Source organism: Amphiura filiformis, chromosome 19, assembly GCF_039555335.1.
Source record: "Amphiura filiformis chromosome 19, Afil_fr2py, whole genome shotgun sequence".
Lineage (NCBI taxonomy): Eukaryota > Metazoa > Echinodermata > Ophiuroidea > Amphilepidida > Amphiuridae > Amphiura > Amphiura filiformis.
In genome coordinates, this window is record NC_092646.1 from 39,232,665 (window position 1) to 39,248,687 (window position 16,023).

The following is a 16,023-nucleotide window of genomic DNA, read 5'->3' on the forward strand; positions in this document are numbered from 1 at the left end:
TAGCCGTATTTAATTTTTTTTCATTGACAAGTTAACATTAAAGTTTGTATTTACGGCTCCAGTTCATACCAGTTATGCCTCAACGACCCTCATTAAAAAAGAAGCCGTATTTATTTTTGTTTTCGATGAAAAGTGAACATAAAAGTTTGAATTTACGGTTCCAGTTCATTTATACAATCTCAAAACACTGCTTAATAATCTGGTGGTTTGGTTTTTTACCCAAGTTGGTTAAAATGTGCGTGTCCACATTAATGTAATTTTAATTGTTGGGTAAAATTGTTTCAATCAACCACTGTTGGTTAAATATCTAAAAAGCAAAACTTCTACCAATGTTGTTGGGTAATATGTTTTGCAACCAATTTTTAACCAGCGTTTAGATCAGAGTGTACAAAGTGCAAACTTCGTTACGAATCAATTAACCGCCGGTTCTGTCCAGTTTCTATTTGTTTAGAACAATAGTAGCCGAACGGAACCAGACGAAACCAGCGGTCAACCGCCGGTCGAGTTTTGATTTCTTCCCTTATATGAGTTTCTCGTTTGCTGGACAAAATTGTGAAGAACTATATCAAATTTATCAAAACCGTGTAAAATTACAATTTGGGTTTGTATCAAAGATTTAAGTATACAAGAGTGCTTTTGAAGCTTTACAAAATTTAGTACAAAAGGTGTTTAAAATCATTCATTATCCGTTGCTTTTGATGTTTCCTCGTCGTGCTCTTCCTTTTTCTCATCTGAAATACTTTCAGCAGACTTATTGTCCTCTTTCACTTCTTCCTCGTGTATGATTTTCTCTTCTTCTTTGACTTTCTCTTCTTCTTTGTCTTTCATTGCAATATCTTCCATCGTTTGATCTTCAGATCCCGTTACTTCAAGCGCGTCTTTAATCTTAGACTCTTTCTCCTCGTTTTCATCTTTCGTTATTTTGTCGTTGTCATTAACTTCCGGTTCAACCTGTACCGCGGGTTCTTCCTCAACTTTCTCATTGGTGGACCTTGACATTGAATGGCCACCGTTTAGTGTATTTTGGATGGCTTCCATCAATGACACTGATTGTTTGCGCTCTTCAAAGTCTTCAACTGTGTCCAAACTGTCATTCAATGCTACATGTTTGTCCTCATTTGCCTCAAATTCACCAGGTTTTGAATCCTTTTGATCAGAAGCTTCTTCATCCAGTTCATCAACAGCGATTGGAGCTGAAGCCATTGGAACTGGTGCAGCTGGCTTATCTTCCTCGGGAGATGGTTTCTGCTCAGAAACCAGTTCAGGAGCAGATTTCAAAACCTCTTCAACTTTAGTTAAACTATCCATAGTCCCTGTCAACGACTTGACAGCTTTCCGTAGTGCTCTTGACGCATCGCGTAATTCTTGCTCTGATTTCGTCTCATCCACTGACGAGATCGTACCTCGAATTTCAACACATTTGTACACAGCTTGTTCTGTGGTCTCAGAAACAAAATCTAACATTTTGATAATGTCTTCCTTAGTTACAACATCCGGGACATCATCATCTTCTTCCTCTACCTTAGTAACGGCAATCTTCCCGTCATCCCCATCGGTTGTAGTGATTACTGGTACCCTTGGTTGCGCCGTTTCATGATCCAGACGAGCAGGTGATGTCGGGCTCCTAGGAGGTTGAGTCCCAAAAATTCTTGACACCCTTGCACCGATTCCTCTTAAGAACGTTGCTTTTTTCTTATCCCGTCTCTTCACGGCTGGAGAGCTAGAGTCCTTCATGGCTTTACCTGCTGGTGATGCCGGAGCTGATGTGGATGCACCGTTTGGTGAAAGCTCTCTAGCTGGACTGTTGGCTAAGGAGCTGTCTGGTGTTTCACTCTGTGGGTGGAAGAAGTTAAAAATAGATTAATATCAATGTCATCATGTAGGTGTAACTGCTGATACATGCATATTTTTAACTTCTGAGGTTACTTGGAGGATATGTGACAGCAGATTTTCTTAATCAAGAGGGACAAGAGGGATATGAAATGGCCACAGAATTACGTAAAATTAGATCAAATTCCTGAATCCTGAAATAATGTCTCGTTCCCTGTCACCTGATTCATTATCTCATTAGCTCAGTTTCCAGGTTATAGAAAAGCAACAGACTTGGTAAATTATACAAAGTGATATCTGTTTTTAATATCTTGTTCCACTCACGGCGGAGGGGGGGGGGGCACATCATCAATTTTTGGTGGACACGTTCCCCTGGAATTTGAGATGACCGGTAAAAAAAGGGTCTTTTGGAGCTGCGAACGGTGAAAATCAAGGGTCTTTCTTAGCTTTTCTTGGCTTTCTGTTTGATTTTTTTGAGGGAACATATTTTGTGATGAGTTTGATAAAGGAAAATACGTAATCCATAGTGCAGTTATGTCCACGGCAAATTCACCGTGACCTTTCCAGCCATAAACCCGCTTAGTGAAGATTAAACCGAGATATGCAGTACTAAACCATTATAGTAATCGATTGTCCAATGCAGATTTATTACCACGTGATAATATTAATCTAATGTGCGATCGAATTGTCCGCTACGGTCCACTAATCCAATCGATAATGACGCTATTGACATGTACGGGCAGAGCTCCACTGACCGAGTTTTAGGGTATTTTTCAATGGTCTATGCCAATGATTTAAAGATTGACATGTAGAGAATAAACCATACTTGGTTGACAGAAAGTACTAAATTTGTACCTAGGTGACACCCCTCTTCCAAACCCGACCAAGCCAGGGCGGCCCGGTGAAGCAAAATGGGCATTGGAATAACACGGGAGTTTGGATATAGATGGTAGATTTCTTTCTCATACAAATGTTGTATGGTCCCCCGTTATTAAAGCTTGTACCGGGTTGAAAATTCAGCTATTTTTAAAAGAATAAGTAATTGAAACATAGAGCAAGTACTAAAATCATAGCTTTTATACTTTTTGATATAATGACTCGGACGCTAATTAGTTCATCTCCTATATCTACAACACAGCGCTACCAGTAGCATGCGCGTATTTTTTTTTTGGGGGGGCTTTGGGGGCGCCAGGGGGCGGCCAAAATGAAGGGGCGGCGTAAGAAGATGCGGCAAAAACAGGGGCGGCAAAAACGAAGGGGCGGCAAAATGAATTAGTAAATCAAAAAGGGCGGAAAAATTTGATAAAGCATAACAATTTTTAAAAGATCAAAATGTGCTGCTTTTAGGGCGCTAGCGCCTCTTCACTTTTTCAAACGACCGAGAAAAAAATTGGGTCAACCTTTTCGGGCTGTTGAGGAAGGGGCGGCAAAATTGAATTTTCTTCAGCCCCCCGGGGTTGGGGCGGCCACGGTACGCCACTGAAGGGTCAATTGCCTATTGTGAGTGCCCCTGTGTTGTGTGCATGCATGTAGGCAACAATAACTGCATGATGCCTTTATAAATTTAGCTTTCATAGGCTAACATACCAGTGTGTCTGCATTTTCTGGAATACCATTCAACGCATTCTCCTGCAAAAAATAAAATAACGTTATATTGTGTTTATTATAATTAGTGTCGTTATTTCCCCCTCACTTTTTCATTTAGACAAAACTGTCATCATTTTCATGAAAAAGTCACTTATTTGAAAATCGGGATTGAAATAATCAAAATTGTTGATCATACAGGCTGTATCAAAATGATTGGTACCCACCAGTTTTGATGGCTTTTAAACACCCTGCTTCTTTCAAATACAACATATGGCCTTCTTGAAATGACCACCAGTTATAGTTTATATGACATTAACCAACACATTATGTGGATCCTATGTTGCATTTTGATGTGACAGCCATCCACATCACTGGAAACTGATGAGTACAAATCATTTTGATACAGCCTGTATCAGTAGGTTTTCTTAGTTGTAGGGGTAGAGGATGTAGTCAATAGTAGTCATCATGTTTCTGGTGATTACAAAAATGGCAAATTTCTTTTCATTTTAATAAAAACAAATTCAAATAATTTTCTCAATCTGTTACAAAATGTGTCTAAGGATAAGCATTAATCCCCGTCATACTGTAGTCTAGTATATTATTACTCTAGTATATTATTACTCGAGAATCCTTGGTCTTACAACAACAATTAGCCTTTTAGAGGTATGGCGGACACAATCTAGGATGGCGCTGCACGAAATGGGTAAAGGCTTTTGAATTTGGCGGGTTTTACCACATGCTTCGAAAAGGATAGGTGACGCGAAAGTTAATAGCAATTAGCCTAAAGAATACGCAAAACAAGACTCAACAAATCATGTGACCAATAATTTTGCTGTCGCAAGAGAGACGAAAATCGTAATCCAATCTGCAACAGAGGCTTTGCACTGTAAACAATCGGTAACACCGCCCTCTGTAGTCAAAATAATACCATGCGATAGCAGACGGATTATATTTTTATGCTATTCGTCCATATGCGATGATCAAATATATGGATCATGGATGATATAATTTGTTTTTACAGCATTAATTGGCTTTAATTTTAGTTAAGCAATACGAAAACATGAAAACAAATGGTTATGCATATTCTAGTGTCAGTCGAAAGTACTGAAAATAATGCTACTTAATCTAGAATTTGATGTAGGCCTAAGATGTATAGACCTATGGCCCCAGTAATCACAGATAAAACACGTGAGAAGGCTTTACAGCTAGTGCATCTAAAACAAATTATACAACGAAAAGTAAGCCCGTTCTGTCTCAGTGTCGCGTACTCTCTTACTTACAGATCTTGGTCGTTTTGCTGGTAACCGCCGTCCGTGGAATCTTGGTCGATCCTTGGCCAGATGTTGTAGTGTTGTAGATTGAACTATGATTTCATCAAACTAAATTTAAGTAATAATATTGGATAAATGATTTAAATAATTTATTAAGCTAAGGATAATACATATTCTTTGAACAAGAAACAATCACCTCTTTGAAAAAAAAAATGTTTTGAAGATATGATCGCGATAATGCAATGGTTGCGAGATCATTTAAAAACAATTTCTATTGATTCAATTCGCACGTTATTCTGGTTGATTGGACGCGCATAATGCTCACTCTATAATTTATGCAGAGTTTTTTGAGACTTAAAATTCGTCCGTTTATGGCTATATCTGTATCATTTTTCGTTAAAAATCAAATCCTTTTCGTACAAAAGTGACACGTATTTCTTAAAGGATATTTTATGACAATGTCAAAAATTACATTAAAAAAGGATTTGCGGTTCTAGAGTTAGGTAAGAAATGTAAAAAGTGCAAGTTCTCTATTATTTTGGCCAATAACTTATAACTTAAAAAAAGAAGTAGGCCCATATATTTTTGCAGTTGAACACTTTCTGACTACGGAGGCTCCGATAGACAGACTGACTCTGGGATAGACTTTGTCTGTGTTGACACCATGGAATGTATATTCATTCACATTCCCAAGAGATGGTAGTCCCTCCAAAGCATTTTATCGTGTCGTCTAACGATTTCCTTTCAGGCATAGAAAATTGATCCACGGGTGGACTGTGAATTGCGCCTACACCCTGAGACGAATATATTCGTCTCAGCCTACACCCACTGCAAAATTGGTCCTGCAAATTTACATGCGAGGTCATATGGGGTCATATGTTTAAAACTTTTTTTATATTAAAATGGACTCTCTGGCTTGTTGCAAATTATATAGTTTAAAATATATAAGCCTACGGGGCTTTCGCATATGTAAACACTGAATGATGGTTAAAAACACATTTTAAATAGCCCTACTTTCGATGGAGACCGCTTTTTATTGGACACCCTGTATGAATGCCTTACCTCCGGACAGCTGACTGCTTTCTGTACTTTATTTTTAGATATGATGTCATTGATAGCTTGTAACCACTTCTGCTGCTGTTCCAGATCATCACACGTAAAATACCACTATAAATAGAGGACATTTATATGGAAACTTTAATTTCCTATATCGTACCTATATCATTTATTATGATATTCACGGTATGCAATTTTATATCAAGTTAAAACAGCTTTAATTAGGGACCGTTCACTTGTAACGGGGGGGGCTGATGCAAACGGAACAATTCACAAATTATTTTCAGAGCCCCTTTTGGCAATGATAAATGTACGCCAATCCCATAGAAAATAATAATATACGAGAAAAAATAAGATGATTTTTAAACAAAAGGCCCTCTTTCAGTGGGGTAAAAATGTCCAGGCCCCCATTTTCGCATCACTCCCCGTTACAAGTATTTGTGAACGGGTCCTAAATTCAACAAGTATGTGAAAAGCAAAAGGCCTATAGCTGACAAATTATATATTTAGTCTTACAGCAATAATTACGGTACTATTAAATCGATACTTGTCATGGGATATTATGATGTTACGCGTAAAGAAAATATCTAATTTATCAAAACATTTCTGTTTCTGGGTTTTACTTTCCTAATATAAAATTACTTATAGGTTTTATTAGGGAGCGATCAATGCATGGGACGACTTGGAAAATGGAAAATATTAAACACCACTGAAAATTCTCAACAAGCCACTATTTTTGTTTTTTTGACACTCCAAAAGTAAAGTGACACGCATGTGGGCCGCAACTTCCAAGCTTTCGGGGCAAAATTGTTTTAAAATATTTGACGAGACGTAGTCGAGTCCAATATTTTAAAACTCATAGCGAAACCAATAAATATTGGACGTGAAGCTTCCGATTTTATCATAAAGGACATTTGGGGTCCTTTATGGTAAGACTCTATAATAGGTATTTCGGGGCAGATGCCAAAAACAAATGGGGGTCTTATGAAGGAAGATCTTAAAATGAGGGTTTTCAGGGACAGCTGCTAAAATGGGTCTTTTGAGGGCAGATGCCGTCACAGTAGAAATTTTTCCACAAAACTTTGTCTTGGGGAGCAAACAAGAAAGATAACTTTGGGGTCTTGGAGGAAGGGGTCTTTGGGGAAAAACAGGCAAAAAACAGGGGGTTTTATTGAGTGCTCCGGTATTATTATCATAAGTACTCACCTGGTCATTGTTCTCTGTGTCGACTGGGTCCAACACAAAACCAAACTTTTTTCTTGCTTTCTTGTCGCTATATGCTTCACATGTATTGAAGACCCCTGATAATCGTAGTTCTGACGTGTCCTCAGGTAGACTTGTCTGATTGATAAAGATCAAAGAAATATATTAAAAATAAGATTTTTAGTCCAAAATGTAAGCCTTTCTAAGTTTACCGTGCAATGAAGATAATGTAAACTCGTGAAACAGAGATAACAGAAATATATTAAAAATAAGATTTTAGTCCAAAATGTAAGCCTTTCCAAGTTTACCGTGCAATGAAGATAATGTAAACTCGTGAAACAGAGATAACAGAAATATATTAAAAATAAGATTTTAGTCCAAAATGTAAGCCTTTCCAAGTTTACCGTGCAATGAAGATAATGTAAACTCGTGAAACTCGTAAACTCGTAAAACTCGTAAACTCGTGAAACAGTGACTGCTCGCGAACAAACGTCCAGGGGGAGGGGTTCTTCAAAAAAATATTTACGTGGATGTGCCACGCAGACTTTTGGATGATGACTTTCTCTATACCTACCTTTTGCTGCCTTTATAACCTATCATTATACCAATTTTTACAAAAAGCACCCAAATTAACTCAAATTCAAAGGACTTTTGACCATAATGCGCCTATTGTGCGCATATATCTCCACTGAAAGTCCACCCATCGATATACCAAAATCTCACCGGAAAAAAGTCGCGAGCCTATGACCGGGTTCGTGACACCAAAAGTGTCTTTTAGGCCTATCATCTATAGACCTGAAAATAATAAGTATTTTTTTAAACCTAGATATCGGGGGAGTATACGAATAGCATGTTGAAACACAGGTCCTCAACAAGAGAAGAGGATCTGTTGAAATATATTCTATAGAAAAAATGTTAAAACGAATTGATCACGACAAAATGTATATACGAGGGGGTATCCAAAAGTTTTTGACATCACCCAGAAGGAAAAGAGCTAGTGTAATCACTGGTCCTTATGTACATTATGGTCCAAAAATGGTCTCCTAAGTATGTTTACTTTCTTTACAGGTGGCGCTAGATGGGCAGTAGGCGTATAACCTGAAAGATGGTGAAAATTGAGGCACGCAGCGTGATTAAGTTTCTGCATTTGGAGGGTTAGGCCTACAATGCTCAGAAAATCTATGATGAAATGAAAGCTATGATTGCCCATCATATGGCACTGTTGCTTTTTGAAAAAGGAATTTCCAAACTGGCCACATGTCCCTCACAGATGAGCCGGGACGTCCATCACTTACGGATGATGCGGCCACAGTGAAGAAATTCAAGAAAGTGGAGGACCTTATCATGAAAAGGTTATGCGCCTACTCCCCATCTAAGTGCCAGCTGTGAAGAAAGTAAACATACTTATGAGACCATTTTTGGACCATAATGTACATAAGGACCAGTGATTACACTGACAAAATTTCATCAATATAACTCTTTTCCTTCTGGGTGATGTCAAAAACTTTTGGATACCCCCTCGTAAGTTGTAACATAGCACAATGTTAGTATAAACGACAAAATTATACTGAAACAAAATTATTTGGTTAAATTTCATCACCACAAAATACTTTTTAGAAATCAATGACATTACACACTTGATTAAAAAAGAAAACGTGATATATTATCATGATCGGAGGTGTATCTGCATTGCAGTTGAAATCCAAACACCCCCTATTTGAAAGACATAACCGTTATCTTCCAGACAGGGAGTATGAATTTCAAATGGGGTTACCTGAATGGGTGACTCCATTGCAAGTTTTCAGTGATTGGGGGGCAATTGTCCCGTTTTCATCATTTTTTTTGCAATGTAATTACAAATGTTTGTATTTCGCCTCAAAATGCCCCATACAAAATGCGGGACAATATTTTTTTAAACTTCAGCCACCTTGCATTGATATCTAATGGCACGTCTCTAATACAAAATTTCGCGGGGTTCTATGAACCCGGGCAAGAATGATGCCCATCGGGAAATTCATATACCCCCCCCCTCGACAACTGACTATACACCATCTTAGAGGTCGCATGTCATGAATTGGTCATCTTTTGTGTAAAATGAGAAAAATATCACCAATGATGAGAAAAATATCACCAATTTTGATTCACTTCAACACAACTTTTAATGAATACCGTACATTTTAGACGATATAGGCATAGATATATTTATTTGTATATATTTCTGGAAAGCTTACAAGGATGCCAAATCATCAAAGTATAACATCATAATACAGGTTGTGTAAGAAATATACAGGGTGGAACATCAACAAAATTAGCATCTTTCTTGTCATGGTGAACCCCATATTTTCTTTTTCTGAAAGCTATGTAGCTCAAAATAAATGGATTCAGAAAGGCATTTCATGGGCCCTTCAAACAAATTAGGAAGAAAGCGTTTGACATCTCTTGTAGGGTGCATGGTCAAAAATTGTACAATAATTTTACAATTTTTATGACATTATCAATCAAGTTTTTTCTTCCATTTCTGGCACTAAAACTAATAGCATAAATGTACAAAGGTTTGAAGTTTGCCATATTTTCACAATTTTGTGTACAACCCTATGGGGCTCCCCCTGCCCGGCTCCTCCATTGACACATCTTACATTTTGAAGTATAAATCTCAAAGTAGTTGTCCAATTGACTTGTGAATTTTTGCATATGACAAAGAACATAATTATCTACAAAATGACACCAAACTGTCTAAAATGGGTATTATACTTTTAGAATAAATCAAACTTTAAGTGTGAAAAAAACATTTTTATGTTACGGTTCCTCCATTTTTGGGTGACCTATTTAATTATGACATGCGACCAACTACATAACGGGAGAAATCCCGGATTTTCCTAAAGCCATGGGCGAAATAGCGAATAACTGTAAAATTAAAGACCGCGTGAACAAATTAGCCACGCATCCCGGCCACGCATACATTTCGTCATTGAATTAATCACACAAGCATAAGCATAACCATATTAATATTGCTTTTAATCCGATGAGTAATTATTATATCACAACATTTCACACTAAAAATATGACCCAAAGATAAATGGATTGATTAAAAATAGCATAGAGGGATTTTACGAGATTTGTAGGGCGATTGAAAACTACAAAATTGTACGTGCCTTAATAAACTGCAACGTATATATACTTGCAGAAAATGTTTAAATGTCGGGTTATTTTAATGGTTAAACGTTTTAATAACAATCAGAAAATGTTTTTTTGAAAAATCTTGATGCAAACATTTTAACATAATGTTTTAATATTTTATCAACAGTATCAGTAATGTTTTGCAATAAGATTTTGACAACATTTGTTAAATGTTATTGTAATGCTTTTTCGTATAAAACGTTTAAAAGTGTTTTCGTGGCCTTTATACATACAACCCGACATTTAAATGTTACTGAGAGACGTTTTGACCAAAACCAATAACGCGTTATAACGTTTTAAATTTTTTTTGAGTTTACGGGGTTCAAGTATCGATATGCCAAGATTTGAAGATGCTTAGTATGTTTCCTTTGAAAGGGATGTTTAGTATTATTTTAACACCACAACTCCATTTTGCATTAATAAGGGTTTCATATTTATACATTTCAATGTACTTTCAAAACGAAAAGATCATCTACTGTACTTATTAATAGCCTTTAGTGTAAAAATAATGATACGCGAATCGATGTTGGTAATGAAAATAAACCCACAATATTGTAAATAAGTTACTATAAAAATGAGGGTTTTTTTCATTTTGAATTTTTTCGGGGGAGCAGAAATCTGACAATTTGGCATTTTTTGCCCCCAAAGTGAGAGTTTAATAGATACATTTTGGTTCTGACTGGGCTAAAACCGGGGATGGGCAAAACAAAGGTTTATGGAGCACCCCCTCCCGTGGCGCATTACAGAATTACCTTGCTTTGCACGCTTCGCCCGCGCTAAAATTCACCTTCATTTTGGGCTAAAATAGTCGTGACATTGAATTTGTTAGCATTTTCCCTTTGGAATTTCATTAAAAAATAATTTCATGTGAAAGAAGAATGTTTTTCCCTTCCCTTTTTGCAAAAAGTCAATTTTGATTTTTTCACCACATTATTTGGCCATATCTCAAAAAAAAAAAAAAAAAAAAAAAAAAAAAAAAAAAAAGGATTGCCGAGTTCGAGTTCCGACTAATTTTGCTTGATCGCATCACATATTTCCGAGTACCAGTATATAGTAAAAATATTGGATAAAATCATATAGTTCTATAATAGTTGGCGCTTGATCAAATTCTAACAGTAATAATAATCCCCATTTGATTTGCAGCTATAAATGCACAATTTAATTACTTTGCAATATTACATATTTCATTGATATCTGTTATAGAACTGAATTGTAATAAAAATAATGAAAATCTTTCAAGATTTGGCTAGGCAAATTTCATTCAGCATTACCAAAATAAATCGCTTCTCCTTTTCCAATTTCCGGACCAGCGATGAAAAGTGAAGCCGACCTGATTGCTGACTCTGCACACGGCTATATCGCATTTATTCATACAGACCGTATCAAAACAATTGGTACCCAGTTTTGATTTTTTATTTAAAAGCCTGCTTCTACCGAAATGTAGTATATTATAACATTAGATATTTTTCTAAAATAGACCCCCTTTTTCAGCAAATCTACCACCTAATGACCCCTTTTTATCATCAGCTTACACCTAACGAACCCCTCTTTTTTTCTTTCTTTTTTTAATGACACCAAATCTACACATCTTTTGCGGGAATTTTGAACAATTTTGAGCAAATTTAGCTTTAAAATGGAAAATTGTGCAAATTTTTGCCCAGAAAGTTCTTTTTACGGACAATGTGACACCCAATTTTTTAGCGTTTCCACACAGAATGGCCCCAAATCACCACCGTTAGATCCCTCGTGTCGTACTCCGGTACCGCGGAAGGCACAGGTACGTCACTTGGATACCAATCATTTTGAGCGCGTAGAAATGTTAAACATGTTTAAAGTCATGCATAAAAATCCAAATGGCTGCCTTTGGCAAGAATCGAGAGATTTGTACTTTTTGACAAGGTTCATCAGGAGACGATGGGATCAATATTATGTTCAAATTTGTTAAATTCAATCATTTTTGTGTACGCCTATACTGATGATTTTTAGAATCTTGTAATTAACACTGTAAAAACAGCAGAGCAACACTTAATAAACACTTGAACACTTCGCTAACGTTTATACAGTGAAGGTATAGGGGTGTTAATAGAAACACTAAAACACGTAAAAATATGAAGATGTTTATGTTTTTTTAACACAAATAGTGTTAAAGAGGATAAACACTAAAACATGTAAAAATATGAAGATGTTTATGTTTTTTAACACAAGATAATGTTAAAAAGCACGGTTTTAACACTATCTTAGATTTATGGAAGGAATACAAATATAGAGAAAAAGTTATCAAAAAGTTCTGAATTTAAAAATAAAGGGGAGGAAGAAAAGTCAGAAAAAGTTCTGAATTGCTGCTTTAAAGTTATTTATTATATTCAATTTGCTGCAAACTCTGTGCGCGACGATACGGATAGAAATAATCAAAAATCAAAAATCGTTCAAAGCTACTATATACTCGCGCGGTGATGGAAGTCTTGAAGGGATGCTTCTCTTTAGACGGCAATCATGATGTAATGCCCGATTTAATGAAACAAGATGGTGGTGACAGAATGGAGGAAATTGGTGAAGTCGGAAACTACGTGACTTTTATATATAGGCCTTAATACATGGACTAGATTTGAGAATTTTTAAGCCGCGTGTTTTTTTGTTTGCATTTCTTCCATTGGGTTATGCAATTAACGTCATCATCATTTTCAACCACTGGTATAGTAAGGTAGTTTTCCGTGTTCCGGATTTCCTTGAAGTTGAAGATTTAGTTGTTTGGCTAAAATGACATGCAGTGCGGATGATACCGACGACTGCGACAAGCTTGACCAAGCAATTAATTACCCAGCATTAAGGGCTCGGATAGCGACGTTTTCACGTATTTTTAGTGAGACATGAGAGCACATTAGACATATCGGATTACAGTGTAAACGAGGAATGTCCTTAATATCAAATAATTTTTTGAAATTCGCGATATAATACACATAAAAAATTTTAACAGTCCTCAAGGTAAATTGTATAAATCTAATGATATGTACTTAAAATATATGTCTAGGATGAAAAGCCGTCCATCACATGAACATTTTGACCATTCGTATTGAAGATAGATTTTCCACCCAAACACCAAAAAATGTAGGTCTTTTGGGGGGAAAATGTATATCTTCAATATGAAACTGGTCAAAAAATTTTCAATTGATGGTCGGCTTTTCATCCCAGCTAAATGCACTTTAAGTACATTATCATTAGATCTATAAAGTTTACTTGCTATCCGATTCCTTAACTGGTGTCAATAACATCATCTTCAAAATAAGCCTGACCACAGTTTTCAACTTACAAAATCAAAAGTCTGGCAAATAGAAATCGCAATGCAATTGATATATTGGTCGCGTGCCGACGAAACTGAAAAACCCTGAAGGAATCAAAACAACGCGTCATTTGTCTATTGATAAATTTTAATTCAAAATTCAATCATCTTTGTATCTGTGAATATGGAATTGATATTAAAAACGCATTGACCATTATTAAAATTCATATGTGTAAACAACACTGGCAATATATTGTGTGGGCTATATACCATAGTTTGATATGATGTATTTTCTTTGGAATTTACATATCTTACTTTCTTCGCAGCCACATTCAATATATTAAGGGGTGGGGTATGAACGTTTGGACAGTATTTATTGTGGGACATTAGACATATCGAATTGCATTCTGAATACGAAGAATGTCCTTCTGATATCAAATAATTTTGATTTTTTGAAATTCGCAATGTCATACACATTTTATGGCAAATTATTAAAAATTGATATTTAACAGTACTCGAAATAAACTTTATAAATCTGATGATTTATACTTAGTGATTTATACTTAGGTGGGATGAAAAGCCGACGATCAATATCGTATTGAAGATATGGATTTTCCCCCAAAACACGAACAAAAATGAGGTCTTTTTGGGAAAAAAATCCATATTATTCAATATGAAAGGTCAACATTTTCAATTGATCGTCGGGTTTTCCTCCCAGCTACATACACTTTAAGAATATATCATTAGATTTATAAAATTTACTTCGAGGACTGTTATATATCAAAAATGTGAATAATATCAAATTTTAATAATTTGTCATAAAATTTGTATTATATCGTGTATTTCAAAAAATGAAAATTATTTGATATCAGAAAGACATTCTTCGTATTCAGAATGCAATTCGATATGTCTGATGTGCTCTCATGTCCCACAAAAAATACGGTTGAAACGCTCAAAACGCTCATTCCAGATCCCTTAAACGAGAGATTTGTCAAGTTTGCACACGTATAATTTACAATTACGCATATTTCTTTTATACAGAGTTGCCGGAGGGATATTTTATTTGGTAGACGTCTCATTCCCGGGGTCTCATTTAAGACAAACCATCGCGATATGCTAATTAGGGTCTGGGGTTACGGAGTTAGGGTTAAGTTTGGGGTTAAGATTAGGGTTAGGGTTCGGGTTATGGTTAGGGTTAGTAAACCCTGACCCTAATTAGCATATCGTGATGGTGTGTCTCAAATGAGGCATTAACCATGATTTTTTTAATTCATCAGTGAGGCGTATTTTGTTTTCGTCACATAAAGTGGGCGAAGTCTTTTTGTTGAAAAAACTCCCATGCCCCCCTGGAAATCAAAATGTGCGCCCCTAAATCAAGTGCATCATCCATGCACAAAATTATGTTTCAAAAAACATACACAACAAGGACATTATCAACGTCTTTCATAACATTGACATTCAATAGTAGTAACCTTTCTGTCCAATTAATGCTTTAGTCTAATTAGCCGTGATAGGTAATGTTGCCTTGGGCTGGCGTACCAGTGACTAACCTACATGGCAATGGCAATGAACTAGATGATTAGTAAATATATTCCCGTCATGCATTTGGCGAAAATATTGTGCATTATTTGATATCGTTAGATTCATATTTTTATTGGCTTTGGCCTATATAATCCAAAAGTTGCATAATATCCCAGCAAACACAAAAACGTTTAAAAACATTTTAAATAAGTTATATTTTGGCTTTTGGTTTAGGTTAAAACGTTTTAATGACATTAAAATGTCGGGTTATATAAAGGTCATGATAACATTTTAAAACGTTTTGTATGAAAACACACTACAACAATATCTTTTAAATGTTTTCAAAAATGTTATTGTAAACTATTTTTGCAAACATTTTTGCCAAATATTGTGTCAATACTTAAATAACATTATGTTAAAATATTTGAACCCAGCAAACACAGAAATGTTCTTAAAATGTTTTTTCAAAACCTTTTAATAACATTTAAATGTCGGGTTATATAAAGGTCATGAAAACGTTTTTAAAACGTTATTGAAAATATTTTGGGCAAACATTTTTTGCAAAATATTTTTTCAACCCCAAAATAACATTCTGTTAATAATGTTTTGTATCAAGTTTTCAAGGATGTTTTTGGGATGTTATTAAAACGTTTTTATACCCTTTATATAAGCCGACATTTAAACGTTTTCTGTAAAACATTTTTGTTTGCTGAGCAGTAGATTAGCAAAAATGTTTTTTAAGGTTATGAAAACGTTTTATACTCTTAATGTACCCTTTATATAACCCGACATTTAAACGTTTTCTGACAACCTTTTGCGAATGATGTCGAAAACGTTTTGTGTTTGCTGGGATGCTATGTTTTTATTTTATTTTTTTCGTTTCCAATAAAATCAAGTCATAACATCAAATTCAAGAGCCAACATATTGTGGATATTTAGATCCAGTGAAATCTTGGTAGAAATCGCAATGGATTATGGGAAAGCATTTAGAGGGTTCATTTGGTAATGACCTATGTGTTAATTGATCTAATAAGGCACGCGTTTCTAATCACAGCAATTGACGTGTGCTTGCTTTGTAAATGATGATATGTGATGGGCAAC

At 35.6% G+C, this 16,023-nt stretch overlaps 1 protein-coding gene across 3 annotated transcripts in view; it reads right to left on the reverse strand.

Annotated features, from left to right (window-relative positions):
- Positions 1-228: 228 nt before the first annotated feature.
- The window catches only part of LOC140141277 (uncharacterized), a 48,966-nt gene continuing 33,171 nt past the window's right edge, over positions 229-16,023 (reverse strand). For all 3 annotated transcript variants that reach the window (XM_072163090.1, XM_072163089.1, XM_072163087.1), the window contains 5 exons: positions 6,951-7,085; positions 5,751-5,855; positions 4,698-4,796; positions 3,418-3,459; positions 229-1,833 (listed from right to left, as the gene is read on the reverse strand). In XM_072163090.1, the coding sequence (XP_072019191.1) occupies positions 676-1,734 (1,059 nt within the window). In that variant the 5' untranslated portion in view covers positions 1,735-1,833; positions 3,418-3,459; positions 4,698-4,796; positions 5,751-5,855; positions 6,951-7,085 and the 3' untranslated portion in view covers positions 229-675. The remainder of the gene's footprint in view (positions 1,834-3,417; positions 3,460-4,697; positions 4,797-5,750; positions 5,856-6,950; positions 7,086-16,023) is intronic.